The 18,311-nt window shown below is 44.0% G+C and overlaps 1 protein-coding gene across 7 annotated transcripts; it reads right to left on the reverse strand.

Annotated features, from left to right (window-relative positions):
* Positions 1–1,186: 1,186 nt before the first annotated feature.
* Positions 1,187–17,236, reverse strand: bicra (BRD4 interacting chromatin remodeling complex associated protein). Of its 7 annotated transcripts, none has more exons than XM_061719822.1 (15): positions 17,178–17,233; positions 13,258–13,303; positions 13,094–13,139; positions 12,492–12,557; positions 10,181–12,250; positions 9,854–9,982; positions 7,281–7,889; positions 5,956–6,136; positions 5,765–5,862; positions 5,484–5,618; positions 5,032–5,081; positions 4,780–4,928; positions 3,783–3,878; positions 3,588–3,707; positions 1,187–3,502 (listed from the first exon to the last, which is right to left on the reverse strand). In XM_061719822.1, the coding sequence occupies exons 2-15, from the start codon at positions 13,296–13,298 to the stop codon at positions 1,605–1,607; spliced, it is 5,688 nt and encodes a 1,895-aa protein (XP_061575806.1). In that variant the 5' UTR covers positions 13,299–13,303; positions 17,178–17,233; the 3' UTR covers positions 1,187–1,604. The 7 variants fall into 7 exon arrangements, with proteins under 7 accessions (XP_061575806.1, XP_061575803.1, XP_061575805.1 ...); XM_061719819.1 differs by having other exon boundaries at positions 5,765–5,859; positions 9,797–9,982; XM_061719821.1 differs by having other exon boundaries at positions 3,588–3,690; positions 3,784–3,878; positions 9,797–9,982; positions 17,178–17,232.
* Between the last annotated feature and the right edge of the window lie 1,075 nt (positions 17,237–18,311).

Consider the following 18,311-nt stretch of genomic DNA (forward strand, 5'->3'; position numbering starts at 1 on the left):
AACCATATATGAACATGACAGATGAAAGTGCAAGATTTGCCTGAAAACAACTTGTAAATGTTGTGGATTTATTTTTTATTTTTTTATTTCCGTTTATAATTTAATTTCTATCTATTTCATTTATTTTATTTTTCCTCCCTGATTGGTTAATTCAATATATTATTTATATTTCAATTGAAAATGGTGCAAGCTAAGTGTATGTGTGTCTATGTAATGTATGTGTAAATGTATGTCTGAAAAACAAAAAAATGACAATAAACATTGTGAAAAAAAAAAGATCACTTCGTAAACTGCTGGATCAAAGACCAGAGCACGCAAAAAATATGTTTCGTAAAAGAAGCAAGGTTTAATTTACAGTTTTACTAAATGTACATTTCTTTTTAAAAAGTGTCATTATACACAATAAATACAATACAAAATTAATCTGTAATACTATACTTCAAATTCTCTTCCGCTCTTTTTGTACATTATTATTGTTCCTTTTTTTTTCCATTTCGATGTTTGTGCTGTGTTTGCGTCTGAATTGTCCACCAGGCCTAAAAAAAAAAAAAGAGAAAAAAACGAAACAAAAAAAAACTGTGGAAGCAGGGAGAAAGAGAGTCGGATAAGCTTAAACAAACAGACTGAAAATAAAAGGAAATTGGTTAAAACTGGCCTGATACCTGCCTATGAAATGCACAATGTCCCAACCCAGATGTGTGTGGAGGCGTGGTTTGAAAAACAAGAAATAAAAGACATTAGGAGTCAAAAATAACCAAAAATCACCTTGCAGGTTCAGTTACATCCTGACATCAACATCTTGACAGTATCAGAAAGAAGGTTCACAAAGTTTCAGATTGTTTCCTCGGCGTGTTTTAATGCGACTCCCAGCGTGACGTCTAAATGAAATGCAGAATGCGAGATGGAGGTTGAAGCTTCTCTTGTTTTTACTAATAAGATAAAAAGCAGCTGCCTCGAGACCAGTGTGACTGAGCCCTCACGTTTACCACGACAGAAATGATGGAGGCGAACTGTAACATGTGCCGGTGCATCTGCAGGGCAGGTTTATCTCGGTGATAATAGTGAAATATGCAAGATACGAGAAGACTGCGCGTATTGTGACCTCCTACAGCATCACACCGTTGTATCTGTCCTCTTCTGCAGTCACTTGACTGGTGAGCTGTTCAAACAAGCTGCCTGATGTTCAAACCGAGACGATGAGTCCGCCGTGAAACTAGAGACTCCGGCCACATGAAGGGAATGTATATATAGTGAATCCAAAAAAGAAAAGAGGAAAAAGTGAAGATGAAAGATAAGAGAACAACAGCCTGACAGGTTTATCCTATTACTCGAGTAATGTTTGAAAAGACCACAAAATAAAACTTCAAGCATATTCCAAGTCTGCAGTTAACTGTTTTAGCTTTGACCACACCTATTCCTCCGCGGGACTACTTCAGACTGTAAATGACAAAGAAATGTTTGGACAATTCAAATGGACAAACAAAGCTAACACAGCTTGGCAGAGTAGTACAGTGATACTGTTTCAACAGTGCCCTCTACCCCCCGACTCCCCCATCCGTCTCTTTGTGACCCCCCCGTCAGTCCAGCCTGGGGCTGAGGGGCTGTTATCTGCTCTGAGTCTGGGGGACCAGGCTGCCGTTGTGGCCGCGGCCGCCGACCTGAGGGTGCTGGGCCAGGGAGGATGACGAGGACGCGGAGGAAGGGGCGGAGGCTGAGGCTCTGTGGGACAAGGCTGCCAAGTCTCCCGGGCGCTGACTTTGGTGTTGGTGGGGCCGGCTGTTGCCGCCCTTGATGTGGTGGCCGCGGGCCGACGGCTCCTGCTGCAGGTTCAGGATGCTGTCGATGGCGCACTGCAGGTGCTGGTTCAGAGAGTCGTCCGGAGGGCTGCCGCTGGAGAAGCTGGCGTTATCCATGTCGGGGGAGTCCGACTTGCAGCGTTTGGCAGGAAGCAACGAGTCCCGTGTGAAGGAGGACTCCGGCGAGGGAGGCCCGGGCGCGTGCTGGTCCATTCTGAACGTCCCTCCCGTCCTATGTCTGTTTTTGCCACTCAACCTCTTGTACTTGCTTACGTCCATCTCCTGGTCTGCGTGATCCTCGCCCCGTTCTTTCGCGCCTTCCCTGTCCAGGAGCAGAGGGCGATGATGATGATGCGGCGCCGTTTTAATCCCGCGGTTAAACACTTCGTTCATTTTGTCCAGCCCCGGCACCGCCGCCCCCCCCAGGTGAGCGGTGTCGTGCCCCGTCTCTGTGTGAGTGTGTAAGGCCTCCCTGTCCCTCCGCTCCGCCTTCACACTGGCTATCACTGTCCGCTCTGAGGGGGGAGTGGAGGCCTCGTGTCTGGGGGGGGGGGATGGCGTGGCTCTGTGGTGGGACAAACTCTCCACCCCTCCGCCGGGGACGCCCGGTCGGACCCGGGGACTGACGTTTTCCCGGTAGGTTTTCCGGAGGGGCAGGCGGCAGGTGGTCTGGGAGGGGGCGGCGGTGGCGGCGGGGTTGTGTTTGACCGCACTCACGTTGTGGTGCTCCAGCGTCCCGTTCATCTGGGTGGAGGACGAGGAGGAGGAGGTGGATGAAGACCAAGTGTGAGACGAGGAGGAGGAGGACGAGGATGGGGCTGCGCTGGAGGGAGCGTGGCCCCTCAGCGGCGGGTTGGGCTGAGTGGTTTGTGTGGGAGCCGGAGGGCCGGAAGCAGCAGTGCACGTGGGGGGTTGAGTTCTGATGACGGTGGAGGAAGGGGCCGACGGAGGGTAGGACTTTGAGGCAGCGGCTTCGGGCTGAGGCGGAGGCGGAGGCTGAGGCTGGGACGTGGACTGGCTGCTCAGCTGAGGTTGAGGCGTGTGCACCGGGTCCAAGGCAGTGTTGTGGACCACCTTGCTGAAACCGGTCTGATCCTGCTTGATCTTCAGCTTCAAGCCGATTCTCCTGCGAGCCTCGTAGGTCTTCATAGGCGGTTTGCTGGTTCGCTGCGGCAGGGCGTCGTCGTCGTCGGCCGCCGCCGCTTGAGAGTTTGAGGAGGAGGAGGAGGAGGCGAAAGAGGACGACGCCGCTGGAGCACGAGCGAAGGTGGAGCTCTGGGTGACGGGTTCGGCCGCCGGCTTGGCCGGTGCGGCCGCAGGACAGCTGGTGGACCAGGACACCGACGCACCGCCTCCTCCCTGTTTGATCACCAGTTTGGTAGGAGGGAAAGAGGAAAACGAGGGAGGGGCAGGAGCAGGGGCAGGGGCAGGGGTTGGGGCTGAAGCAGAAGCGGGGACTGGAGCAGGAGCAGGGGCCGGAGGAGGGACTGGAGCCGGAGGTTGAACTGGAGCTGGAGCGGATGCAGGAACGGGGTTTGGGGGGGGAGCTGGTGCGGGAGCCGCAGGTACTGGGGTGGGAGCAGCAGGTGCTGAGGCGGGAGCAGCAGTGGCTGCTTCTCCGCTCACTGAGGAGAGCTCGGCAGATGACGATTTCTGCTGGCATGAAAGTGCACTCTCCATCATTCGTACGTTTGCCACAAACTCCTCTGCAAAGGAAGGAACAGAGGCACGTAATTAATGATTTATACTTTCATGAAAGCCACATAAAAGCCACAGGCAGGTCCAGGGTACCTGGTCTCTCCTTGGCCAAAACTTTGTCTTGATTCAGAGCAATCTTCTCCTCTTGAATGAACATCCTATCGATCATCACCATCTCTGCCGAGGGGCCCAGTCTCTGCTCAGATTCAGACGCCAAAAACATGGAGTTCAAAATCAATTCAGGACAAAGAAGTAACAACACCACTTAAGTGTCAGCTTATAAACTTACTTTGGACTCTGCAAAGAGCAGGTAACGATATTTATCCACCATGGCCTGGGTCCTTTTTAGCAGCTGGCAGGAGACCCCCTCAAATTCATCATCCACTATGAAGAACCAAAGGGTTTATTTATTTATTTATTTATTTAGTGCATAGTTTGACAATATTTCAGTAGTACATTTGTACACTTCAATCTACACACCCATGACCGAAAAGGAGCAGGATGAAGGACAAGTCTTATTTTACCTGCCCCTTATTCAATACCAAAACAAAAAGAACAGTCAATGTAACCAATATTTACACTAAAATACACACTTAAATTGAAACCAACCACATATATCAATAGTACTATTTAAGTCCCAGCCTATTCATGATCATATAACTTAAATATTTTATTTTTATACATTTTTTTGAACCTAAGTAAATTTTTCATTCCTTTAAATCATTCTGTAGAGAGTTCCACAGTTTTACTCCCACAACCATAACGATATACACATCTGCTTGAGAGTGGTCCTTGCATACTGATGTTTGAAATTATATTTCCTTCTATGATCTATAACTGGATTCGAAAAAACAAACAACTGCTGTAGATTACTTGGTAATACTTTTCTTTTTGCCCTATGCATAACTAATAATGTCTGTAACTCAACTATTTATTTAAATTTAATAAATCCTGGATTAATAAATAATCTGTTGGTGTTCTCTGTAATTTGTGAATGATCCTCACCGCTCTTTTCTGCTGGATAAACAATGGATGTACATTGCTAGTACTGTATATGTGTTGCCCCAGACTTCCACACAGTAATTGAGATAAGGTAAAATCAGTGAACAATATAAGATTCGCAATGCCTTATAATCTAGTACATATTTTGCTTTGTTCAGAACAAAAATACTCTTGGAAATCTTTTTTTTTTTAACATGTGATATATGAGCTTCTCATAGTTTATGACTATGAACGACAACGTTAACGGTGTGACTGCAGACATCGACGGTCGGCAACCCGTTACCTCTCTGATAATCTTGAGAAGAGTTGGCAGTTCCCTGGTAGAGGTGGTAAGGCAGCAGTCTGTGCAGTGTGTCCTCAAAAGAGTGGAAAGAAGCACTGTAGTTGGGGTGAAGCACCGAACCCTGATGTTTCCTTAGCTGTTCCAGCATCCTGCAGAGACGCGTACATACGGGAAAAAAAAAATACTCAAAAACACACACATACCACAAAGGTGACGAGTAAAACAAACAGTGAAACCTGCTGCAGCACATACCTGGCTTCTTTACTGGGCTCTGCGCTGAAAGGCATTTGTACTGTTGTCGTCTGTGATGTGAGCAAACGGACGAAAAGCAACGATTAAAACCATCAAGCTGAAGCTCAAAGGGAACAATCGAGAGTTAAAACAACCCTGGGTTTATTATTAGATGGTAAGGGGTGTAAACTAAGCTGTACAAATGTTTTTCTTTACATCAACATGGCAGCTAATGTAAGGACGGGGGTGGGGGGCCGATACGTCAAAATAAAAGCTCTTTTAAGCCTCTGATAAGACTCAAAAATATAATTTCCCTTTAAGTGATAACGTGGAAAAACTGAGGTCATTTTAACTTTGTATGTATACAAAAAAAAGAGCATCTGCACACACATCTTCGTTTGGACCTCGGGTTGTTTGAACTCCAGAATTTAACCATTTATGTCCCCGCCCAACATGCAGCGAGGCCCGTTTACCTGAGTTTGGACCGGAGCTGGGGCCTGTGGAGCAGTCATTTGAGTCAGAGTAGCTCCCAACACTTGGATTTTCATCCCAGCTTTCCCCAGAGTCATCCCTCCAACCGAGCTGATCACTCCTGGCTTTGGCTGAACCTGGGAAAAAAGAGGAAGAAATTCACTTTAAGGAACTTTTACAAAATATTACATCAGATTAACACAGTTGTAAAACTTAACATGTTGAACTGAATTGATCATAACTTCCATGTAATAACGGCGTCCACAACAGGAATGTTACGTACCTGTGCAGGCTGGGTAAGGCTGACAGGAGTGACAGTCTGATTTACCATTGCTCCAGCTGGCCCCGGGGCTCCTGAGAATACCTGTAAGTCACTTGCTGCTAAAATAAAGAGGAAAAAAACGAATACTTTAGAAAAAAAAAAGGACATTTAGTCTTTTAGTTTTGCATCACCAGCAGCAATTGTGGTCTGACCTGTAGGGGGAGTTTTGATAACCATGGAAGTAGGCTGCAGCACTGAAGAAAGCTGAGCGGGTGCATCAGCGCTGGCTGATGATGCAATCACTACTTTATCAACAGGCACATCTTGCTGGGAACTGAACTGACTGGCGGCTTGAGGATGGGCTTTGGCCTGCAGGATGATGTTCTGCTGGACCTGAATGCACATCATGACAGTTTCATTACATGTTCTTCTGTTTTTTTGTTTTTTTTCCAAGCCTAAGTGAACTTTTAATAACTAATACTGATAACAGTTCACAGGACAATTAACCCAAACGTACTATTACTATGTAAAACAGCACAGATGCTAAAAAAATACATGTTATTTAAAGAACAACAACTTAAATAGAGCAGGGATTAAATTAAAAACCCCATATTCAACAGTATGGACGGTGTAGAATTGGGGAAAAAAAAGCAATTACAAAATTAAAACCACGAGAAAAGGCCAAATCCAAAATACACCAAATGTTTTTCTAGGAAAGACCCTTCCCTGTTGTCATTAGGCGCAGTATTGAGTAGGCCTGTGTTGAAAAAAATCGATTTCCCAATTCTAAATCGATTCTCATATTAATTCCTAAAAATCGATTCATATGTCTAAAGATCTATTTTTTTTCTTTTTTTGTTTCTTTTATTTATTTATGTATTTTTTTTTTCATCATTACATTACAACTTTTGGTTATTTTTTTGTTTATCCCCAAAAAAGGAATGTTTTGTTGGACACGAGAATAACTGGTGCCATGTTTTTGCCTTTAAATATGTTTAAAGGTATGAAAACATTAAAGTGTTAGGTTATAGTTGCATAAATTGTCTATATTTCATTACTTTATATACTGTCTTGGGGTTACATTTGCAAAAAATGCTAAAAACCAAATGCTCAAAAATTAAAAACCAAAATAGACCGAAAATGGAACAAATTAAAACGGAATGTGGGAAAAAATAAAACCGATTTCATCCGTCTCTGTTTGCTGCCCTGGATCTGTTTGGTAATTCTGCTCCACGTTGTTTCTGAAAGCAGTTCTATCAGCATTCTGGGAGCTGATTGGTCCTTACAGCATCATTAGCTGCAATACTTGCTGTTGAATCTCAATATAATACTAGTAGTAATATTTTGCATAACTACAGTCATATAATTCATGCAACAGCTCAAAAAACAGTTTTAATAACACTAACCCCAATCAATATCGGAATCGAATTGGATCGAATCAAATCTTGATAATCCATTCTGAATCTTAAGAATCAAATCGATTCTTGACATTTGAATTGATCCCCCGCCCTAGTATTGAGTTAAGCTGGGACGGTACCTGATGCAGCTTCTCCAGCAGCTGCTTCTGCTGAGGTGAGGGCTGAGTGATGGATGACAGAGTCTGTATTTGTGCTCCTACTATTTGCAGTTGGTGTTGTTGGCCCGCCGTCAGGCTCTGGATGGGAATCTGGGCACAAGCAGTGACGGGAGGTGCAGTAAACTGGTGCTGTGCCGGAGGTGCGGGAGGCGGCTTGGGCGACTGCGACCGAGGCATTTCTTGTTGATAAGACCCGGGCTGCGAGGGCGGCCGAGGCAGAGGCTGGAGCTGAACTTGAATGTGGGTCTGCTGCTGGGGCGGCGTTTGCTGCGGCTGGCCCTGCGGAGCCGCTTTGGGGGACTCTGCAATTTGGTTGTGAACGATAAAGAGAGGAGGGTGAGACGAGGGTGTGCACGAGCGCGACGGGGTCTGAGACTGGGGCTGAGGCTGGGAGGGAGGACGCGACTGCTGTTGATGGTGCGGAGACTGGATCTGCTGGCTCAGAGTGAGAGGAGACTGAGAAGGCTTGGGGCTTTCCGCCACCGGGGGCGTCGTGGCATGAGACGTCAACGCCGGCGAGGGGGACATTCCTTGGATCTTCAGAGGCTGCTGAGGTCCACTAGAAGGTACCTAACGAGGAATAATAACATAATCAACATGCAAAACTGATTCAAGAACAAAAAACACTATTTGAAGACACAAGTAAATAAACAAATCAAGCACAAAAATCACACACATTTGAAGTTTTGCATGCATAATTACAATGAATATAATTTAAACACAGGATTCATGATTTGACAGAGGATAGGGCTGGGCGACGTGGCTTTGTCACAAACTTAATTACTTTTTTTCTTTTTTTAGAGAGATTAGACAAGTTAAAACCAAACTTGCTGTAGAATAAGATTATCTCAAACACAATCCCAAACGAACTGAGTGTGGTTGTTTTGTTTTTAAATTGACAGCCTGGTATTAAAAATAAATCGCCCAGCTCCAGCTTACACATACAAAAGGTCAAAACAAACAAACAAAAGCACAGTGTTAGACTTCAAAATCTAGAAGGTGCTGAGGTAAAAGTAGTAGAAGCCCGCGCTGATTTCTTTTTGGAACATTTGACGGGAATCACACATAAAAGTATTGATTTGGTGAACCAAAAAGAGAACCAGTTTACAGAAGCAAGATCTGTGGGATCGTGATGGTAAATTAGAAGGTGAGCTAAAGGCTTTGGGGGACGAGGGGGTCAGGGGACCAAGTAAGTTTGGTTTGGAGGGGGTGGGGGGGCATTGCTTTGGTCAAAAACTAAGTAAAAAGAGAGGTGACAGTGTAAAATGAGTCTAAATGAGAGATGCAGGACTGAGAGGAGAGAGGTGATCCATCAGTGATGTGGCAGATGAAGGTGAGTTGACTGAATCTGACCAAGCAGTTAGTACTGTACATATTTCTATTCAACATGAGTATGTTGACAGAATGGATGAAGAAAACAAAAAGTTAAATATTAACTTTAGAAAAAATGAAAAGTAAAAAAAATAAAATAAAAAAGTATGGAGTAAGATAACTTCCAAAAAGATGTGTCCATGTTATAACGATTCGTATTTGTAATGATAAACATTTGTATATAAATAAAAAAGTTGTACCCAAAATTCTGCTGTCACACACATGAGTGATAAATTATTAGGGTTAGGATTGTTTTTATTTGAGTATGAATCTAAAAGCTGTGAGTGCAAAGTCTTGTGATACAACTCTAATTTCTACGACTACGAGTCTTCACTGTGAACACGAATTCAAGTTTAATAACATTTGAACCATTTTTCAGACAATAAAATAATTGAAAAAAATCTGAAAAGTAGTTAAAATATGTTATTTTGTTACTTTAAAAATATGTTTTGTTGATGAGAAAATATGTTTCTCTATTTTTCTTATGTCTATGCTGTGACCTGTCTGTGACGTCATTTCAACAGTTTTTCTACTCATACCCATAAACTTGAATTCGTGTTCACGGTGAAGACTCGTAGTCGTAGAAATTAGAAGACTTTGCACTCACAGATTTTAGATTCATACTCACATAAAACAATCCTAACCCTAATAATTTATCACTCATGTGTGTGACAGCAGAATTTTGGGTACAACTTTTTTATTTACATACAAATGTTTATCATTACAAATACGAATCGTTATAACATGGACACATCTTTTTGGAAGTTATCTTACTCCATAAAAAAGGAACTTAATTGGCATTCTTAAGTTTTTAGAGTCGTAAAGCGAATTGTGAAATGACAGACACACCAAACGTACAGATTATGCCTTGTACAAATTGTGAAGCCATGTAGGAAAAAAAGCATAGAGGCTGCAAGCAAAGGAGTCGTTTCTGCAGTTAGGAGTTTGCCCAGCATTGGGGAGAGCTGTGGAAAAGCAGTGACTAATGCGCAGGAAAGTTGGAGAGCAGTGATGGGGAAAAGGTAAGAAAAACCTAACATCGTTGTGGCGGCGGCAGCAGCAGCAGCAACAAGTGGGTGGGGCTCAACACGAAGGGGCATTTCTACCTTTACCACTGCTGTCATGTGGGAGGGGCCGGGGGGAGGGCTGTGGCTCTGACCCACCCAAGACTCAGTTAATGGGGTATCATGGCCAGCAGGGGCCGCAGTAGTGATGCTGTTGCTGCTGACGATTACGGACGCTGGTACGCCCACAGAGGGGGTGGACTCATTCTCTGTTTGATGGTGCTGCTCCTGATAGTACAATTACCATTTCAAAAACGGGAGGGAGGGGAGGAAGGAGGGGGGAATTGGAGGGAGTGGGGGAGTAAAATAGTAAACCAAAGAAGTCAAACCAAGATATCACTCCGTGCATGTTATCATTTTTGTTTTAAAAGATATTGTTAACAGTACACAAGAAGAGCAACGTTTGCAACGGAGGGGGACACTGACCTGTTGGAGGATCATCTGCAGAGACTCCTGGCTCAGAATCATACTGGAGCCCTGGTTGGTGAACAGTAACCGTCCCGGGCTGTGCTGACTCTGAGGGGAGACCAGCCCCACGGCTGTGACCGCGGAGGAGGTGGAGACGGACATGGACGGAGAAGAGGAGGGTACTGTGGAGGGAGTGGACACAGAGGAAGCAGGCTGCATGGCGAGGATCGAGGTCTGTGGTACGAGTTGCTGAGCGTGTTGGGCGCCCTGGTCCGTGGAGCTCCCCAGCACGGTGACAGTCTCCCCGGGCTGGCCTTGGGCCATGGCTGCTGCTCCCGCGCTGCTGGGGATCCCACCGGGCTGGGGCTGGAGGGCCGGCTGAAGGCTGACGGCGGAGCTCAGGCCCTCCACCTGACTCAGCATGGTCAGGGAGTTCTGGATCGGCATGCCTTGTATAACTGTCTGGGCATGACCTGAGACAGTCTGCGTCTGTGTCTGATTTTGACTCTGAGCCAGCGAAGCGACAGGCATCTGAAAGAGGGTAGGCGTGCCCATGTTGCCGGGCTGCAGCTGAATGGGTCCGGAGAGGATGTGGGTAGCCCCGGAGTGGCCCTGCGACGTCAGCACCTGACCCAGGTTGATGTTCTGGTTCGCCGTCAGGATCTGGTTTGCGATGAGCTGTCCGTTGGGACCCTGACTGGTGATGATGTGGCCCCCGGGGTGCTGGGTCAGGATCTGCCCTCCCGCCTGCAGCTGAGGCAGAAGGAACTGGTGGTTCTGACCCTGGAGCACAGTCTGAGAGGGAATCATGATGCTGCTCGGTTGGTTCAGCAAGTGCACGCTGAGGGGTTTCCCCGACGGTTGTGCCGTCTGTTGCTTGAACAGGGTTTGCTGAAACTGGGGGCCCTGCGTCGTGGCCTGCGTGCTCAGAACGACGTTAGAGCCCGGCTTTCCCGTCAAGAAGGCTACGTTCTGAGCCGCAGAAACTGGAATTTGCTGCAGCCCGATGGCCTTGTGGGCATCGTTTTGCAGGGTTTGAGGTGCTGGAGGTTGCTGCTGCTGCTGTTTGAACAGTTTAGGCTGAATGGCTCCTCCCTGGGGGGGTTTAGGCTGAATGGGTGTCGGTGTCCGCTGGATGATCACGTTCTGCATGATTTGGCCTTGAGTTTGAGTCTGGGGTCCCACTGCTGAACTTAGAGGGGTGTTTCCAAATCCCACAAGCCCAGAGGGAGCAGTCATTGTGCCGGCGCTGCTGCTGTTCGTGCTGCTGACACATACAGCCGGCCCGTTTAAAGCTGGAGATCCCAAAGTGGTTTTGTTACCTTGGATCAAAAGTCCACTTCCTGAGCCTCCGAGCCCCGCTTGAGAACCGGCACCTGATACCTCGGGCCCAGACTGGTGCAACTGGTATCCGCCCATGGCTTTAGCCAGGATGGGCTGCCCGGACTGATTGATAGTCATGACTGTGGGCTGGCCCACAACCTGAATCTGTCCAATTCCCAAAGGTCCGGGCTGACTCCCATTAGAAAGCGCTTGGAGGCTTGAAATGGGCTGAAGTGTTACATTTCCCAGGCCCACGGGCTGCATAAATGGCTGAACACTAATAGCCTTGTTCACAACCTGGGGCTGGAGCTGAAGGCCCTGCTGAGCGAGCACCGATCCCAGCATGTCGGCCGTGGCGTTGGGGGGAGTAGCCGTGGCGCTCGGGGCCGAACCGGGGAAAATAGTGGCCGCCCCCCCAACGCCGATGCCTACGCCGACGGTGGCGCCTCCGGCCCCGGAGAGGCCGGCGTCAGGCAGCGTCTGAACCACCTGCGTGAGCCCGGGAATCCCAAAGGAGCCCAGGTCCAGCTCGGCTTCGGCCTCCTGCAGGCTCTGCTCGGTGATGTTGGCTTCGGCCAAGCTCTGCTGCAGGATATCGCAGGGCTCGTGGTTCGTCCCAATGCCATTACTACCACCTTCTCCACCGGGGGATCCACCCAAGATGTCATCATCTTCGAGGAAGTCCAGGTCAACACTGACTCTGGGGAGGCCTGCCGACTCGCTGGCCGACAGCTGGACCGCAGGCTGGACCTCTGAAACATGGCCCTTCAAGCACACACAGTAGGAGAGGAGAGAATTGAAACCAGCTGATTGTACGACTTCTGACAACAAGATGTGATGGCGAAGGACTGTAACCCGAGTTAAAACAAAAACAATCTTGTTAAATTGCAGCAAGTCAAAGCGTGTCAAGTGTAGGTACGTTAGTGGAAAGGAAGGGGGATTTGAAGATGCATGCTACACAGATGGAAAGACAACAGCAGGAAGAAGATTGGGGGATTTTACTCACCCCAGTGGTAGAGAAGAACGAGCTGGAGGGGTCACTCGAACCATCCAAAAGGTCGTCAGTGTCCAACTACAGACACACCCACCAAGGATAGGACAGACAGACGCCAAAGGGACCCAAACCAACAGGCAAAAGTCACCACGACAAAGAATCGTACAGACCACCGAAACAGGGAGGATGAGGAGGAGGAGGAGGAGGAGGAGGAGGAGGGCAGAACAAAGTTCAGAGAGCCCAGAATGTGAAGAATCAGGAAAGAGATAAGTGACAGAGAGGGGAAAAAATAAATTATAAGAATAGCAGTTGGGAAGAGTTAGTATTTCTCATTTGTGAATAAGCAATAAAACGCAATCCAAAAGCAAAGCTCATTAAGCAGAGAAAGCAAAATAAAATAAAAAATAATAATAAAAGAAAGCAGCAAGAGATGCAGGTTTTAGGGTGCATTAACATGTGATGTGAAATTAACTTTAGTCCAGAGCCACGCAAGCACCAAATATACACTGCAAATAGGTAAGACATCAATAAAACATATTTTTTAACTAGAATTGATGAACTTCAGATATGTGAGCTCTTTCACTCACTTTGTCACCCCCCCGGATCATACTTACATGGGTCTCAGATCCATGAAGAAAGTCATTGAGAGCTTCTGGGTCACTGTGGGAGAAAACAATGAGATTTACGAGAGTACGAGATGACAGATGGCAGAACAGTTTGTTATAAAATTAATCTGATCCGATTAATCTGATCTTTCACTTAGTCAGAAGTGACTTACCAAATTACATCTAGAAGGCACCTGCCGTCTTCATCATCCATGACAACTGTTGAAGATGAACATTTTATTTTAAGTCCAATGATAAAGTTTTTTATGATCAATACAAACTCAGTGTTACAAATCATACTTTATCACTTATTTTTAGCCTGTTTAGTAATATTTGACTCTTTCACACAACTGATGACACCTATCATGCGTAACATTTCAGTGCATCGTAGGACGTATCTTTCACTCAAAAGTATTTACCAATAACAACTCATAGTGTGTCATTTTGTGCTATTATTATGACACTAAGCATGACTGTTTACTCCCTTTATCATCATGACAATAGTAATAGGCACCAACCTTTATCATTTCAATATAACAACTGGAATAAATAAATAAACTCATTATCTAGATAACTCTAATTATTATAATTCAAGAAACAACAATTGGATTTTTTTTGTGATTATAAAAAAGAGAAAAAAAGTAAATAATTATTTTGCTGTGTTTGTGCTCTTTTAGACATTTTAATAAAAGGCAGCTACAAACGGATCCAGAGCAAATATCTTGCCCTCAGTGTTACTTGGCTGTTATATTACAGAAGAGTAAATTAATTAAGAATTTCTGTTTCCATTTGATAGTATATTTTAGTGTCATTAAACCTACTTTAGTCTTTGTTAATCTATCTTAATTTAAATTAAAGACATTAAATGTTTCCAAACTGTCCTTAAAATGTTGACCAACTATCAGAAATACAAAAGAGTGTGGACAAAATAATAATAATAAAAAAATGTTTTTAAATCCCATGGAGTCATGAGTAAAAACATTACATCACCTACTGTGGTCAGACATAAGCGTTAGAATAAAGCAAGTGCACGTGCAGCTTTGAAAACATAGATTACTTTTAAACATTACTTTTGCATTAGTAGTAAATTAGTTCCTAAAAAAAGCAAAACCTAAAACAACGCTTGTCACTCAAAACACATTAACCCACTTTTGTAATGATTTGTAACACGTCATTTATCATTTTTCCCACATATTCGTGCAACAACAACAATAGAGGCTGATGGGATATCTTGCCCTCAGTGTTACTTGGCTGTTATATTACACCTACTTTAGTCTTTGTTAATCTATCTTCATTTTAAATAAAGGCATTAAATGTTTCCAAACTCTCCTTAATATTTTGGCCAAGTATCAGAAATACAAATGAGTGTGGACAAAATAAAAAAATTCACATGGAGTCATGAGTAAAAACATTACATCACCTACTGTGGTCAGACACAAGTGTAAGTGTCAGAATAAAGCAAGTGCACGAGCAGCTTTGAAAACAGATTACTTTAGGTATAAAATAGTAAATTATTTCCTAAAAAAAAAAACGCTTGTCGTTCAAACACATTAACCCACTTTCGTAATGATTTGTAACACGTCATTTATCATTTTTCCCACATATTCGTGCAATAACAATAGAGGCAGATGCAGTTATGAAATCCCCACCACAACAATCATCATCATCATGAAATCACCAATCAGAACTAGTAAGAGGCACCAGCCACTATTCAGCCTTTATCATTTCAATATAACTGATAAACAACTTAAATAAATAAATAAAAAATTGAGTTATCTAGATAATAACTAGCGAAACAACAATTATATATTTTTTTGTGACCAAACAACAAAAAAAAGTAAATCATTATTTTCCTGTGTTGATGTTGTAATAGACATTATAATAAAAGGCTGCTACAAATTGACCCAGACCAGATATCTTGCCCTCAGTGTTACTTGGCTGTAATATTACAGAAAGGTAAATTAATTAAAAACTTCTGTTTCCACATGTATTGTCTCTAATCGGACTGCACATATTCTTTATACTGTATATTCTCATGTTTATAGTCTCAGCATAATTTACTACTTTACCGTATTGTACATATCTTCCATACTGTATATATCCTTTCATAGTTAGTCACGGTTTACAAAACTGCTGCTCATTTTGCACAAACTGTACCTCATTATTTTATACCACTGTACATTCCTCGCTTTCTGCTTCTTTGCACTTCTGGTTAGATACTAACTGCATTTCGTTGTCTCAGTACGTGTACAATAATATTGAATCTAATCTCATCAAATCATATGATAGTATATTTCAGCATCATTAAACCTACTTTAGCCTTTGTTAATATATCTTAATTTAAAATAAAGACATTAAATGTTTCCAAACTGTCCTTTAAATGTTGGCAAGTTGGAAAGTATCAGAAATACAAAAGAGTGTGGACAAAATAAAAAAATACAAAAATCACATGGAATCATGAGTGAAAACATTATCACCTACTGTGGTAAGTGTTAGAATAAAGCAAGTGCTCGTGCAGCTTTGAAAACACAGATTACCTTTAAATATTACTTTTGCATTAAAGTAGTAAATTAGTTCCTAAAACAACGCTTGTCTTTCAAACACATCAACCCACTTTCATAATGATTTGTAACACGTCATTTATAATTTTTTCCCACATATTCGTGCAATAACAACAATAGAGGCAGATGGGATAGCTTGCCCTCAGTGTTACTTGGCTTTTATATTACACCTAATTTAACCTATCTTAATTTGAAATAAAGACAAAATGTTTCCAAACTGTCCTTAAAATGTTGGCAAGTATCAGAAATACAAGAGTGTGGACAAAATAAAAAAAATAATAATAATTAAAAAAAACAACAAAAAAACCCATGGAGTCATGAGTAAAAACATTACATCACCGACTGTGGTAAGTGTTAGAATAAAGCAAGTGCACGGGCAGATTTGAAAACATAAGATACTTTTAAACATTACTTTTGCATTAAAGTAGTAAATTAGTTCCTAAAACAAAGCAAAACCTAAAACAACGCTCGTCGCTCAAACACATCAACCCACTTTCGTAATGATTTGTAACACGTCATTTATCATTTTTTCCCACCAACAACAATAGAGGCTGATGCGGTTGTGAAATCACCACCACAACAATCATCATCATCATTAAATCCCCCAATCAGAACTTACATTTGTAAAACACAGAAACAGCAGAAGATTGCAGACAACCGAGTGAAAACGCGCGGTTTTCACTCCGCCTGGGAGGGTTTTCGAGCGGAGCTGCTCGCAGGACTTCTGCAGCAGCAGCAGCAGCTACTAACAACTAACTAACAACAACTAACTACAAACAACAACTCCGGCACCACAAACCAACACGCTTTCCTGCTGCCGTGAACCCTTAAGCCCGAGTTTGTTTGGGGTCCCGGGCTGTCGGTGCCATTCCCGAGCCATTATCTCGCTCGGAGAAGAACCAGTGCGCAGGATATGAATGGAGACTGCTACATGCTAGCTGGTGTTTCCAGGAGAATCTCATGCATATTTCCACAATACGCAGTAGCTGACAGCCCCGCCGCTCACTTACGGCTCACATTCTGCAAAATGTTGCATTTAAACCCCCAATTTCCCCACGATTCCCAGTCTTTTTCATGCACCTGGCTTGACTTTCGTTAGCCCGGCAGCTAAGCTGCTCACTGCTCCGTAGACGCTCGGCTAGCTCGAGCCTTTGACATTCAAAACAAACCAGCGAGCGGCTCTTATTTTATTTCCAACTCTTCCATCCCCGCGTCGGCGCCGCGACCCTTGCCCGCTGCGGGAGCCGCGGGCCCGCCCCGGGGCCCGTGCGCGGCTGGCTGTCGCTGATTGCGGGGGAAATATGGGTTAATGTTGGAATAGTCTTGGATGGAGGGGGGTATGCTTGGGAATTCGGAGGAAAACTGGACATGTTTGCTGTGGTCGCGGCGCGGCGACGCGGCGGGGAGAGCGAGCGGCGGCGGCGGCGCCCTGTGATGCCGCCCCTTTGATCCGCGTGTCGGCGCAGATCAAAGCTTTGATGCAGCTTTTTGGGGATTTTAATAGAGAAATCGCTACATTGTAACAAACTCACCCGAGACGATAGCGGTGCAGGCAGCGCGGGGTCTCCAGGACAGCCTCGCACGGGCTGCTGTGCAGGACCCAGCTACAGGCAGGAAGCAGGAGACTTCCGCTCTGCCTGATTTCAAACCCGCAGCAGGCACCGGGAAATGGAGGGGGAACAGTGGAAATAGTACATTAAAGAGTGCAGCACATACCAAATATTAATATATATACATATATATATTGAAGAACAAGATGCTTATTAAGTATGAGTGTTTATGTAAGAGAATTGGTCCATGCAGTATACCGACTTAGAATCAGGTTTATTTGGCCAGGACAGGGAATTTGACTCCGGTTGTTTCTCTCACTGTACAGTAAATACAAAAATAACAGTTTTTTTTTTTTTAAGTGAAAGGCGTAGCAGTATGAGGTAGACGTGGTTATTGAAAGGTGCATTGTTACAGCATATGATTATGGCTATTATTAGTACTACTACTACTATTATTATTACTACTATTATTATTATTATTATTATTATTATTGCAGAGTGGTTGATTACTCAGACTCTTGAGTGTTGAGAGTTCATCAGAGCAACGGCTTTTCTTTTTTCAACTGTCTCTGTGCCTGGAGGTTCGGGAGTACAGTGCTCTGTAGCGCCATCCAGAGGGGAGGAGTTCAAACAGAATCAGAATCAGGTTTATTTTGGCCAAGTCAGGTCAAACAAGACAGGGACTTTGACTCGGTTATTTTCGCTCACTGTACAGTAAATAGACAAATGACAGCTCTTATTAACATATGTACAATTTAAAAAAAGTGAAAGGTGCAGCAGTATGAGGTAGACATGGTTATTGAAAGGTGCATTGTTACAGCATATGATTGTGGTTATTATTACTATTATTATTATTATTATTATTATTATTATTATTATTATTATTGCACAGTGGTTGATTACTCTGAAACATGAAATGTTTTTCTTTTAATTGATTTACTGCTCTGTAACGGTATACGTAGGAGCTGACAGAAATTGATTATAAAAGGGTAGGAGTAATAAGCCAAGCTTCAGCCTACACCTTTACAGTCTTGTTTTGTTTATATATTTTGGTCTAATGCAATATTAGCATTATCTGTAAGTTTAGAATAACTGCGATAGTAATGACATAAGTCT

This window comes from Cololabis saira, chromosome 4 (genome assembly GCF_033807715.1).
Source record: "Cololabis saira isolate AMF1-May2022 chromosome 4, fColSai1.1, whole genome shotgun sequence".
NCBI classification, from domain to species: domain Eukaryota; kingdom Metazoa; phylum Chordata; class Actinopteri; order Beloniformes; family Belonidae; genus Cololabis; species Cololabis saira.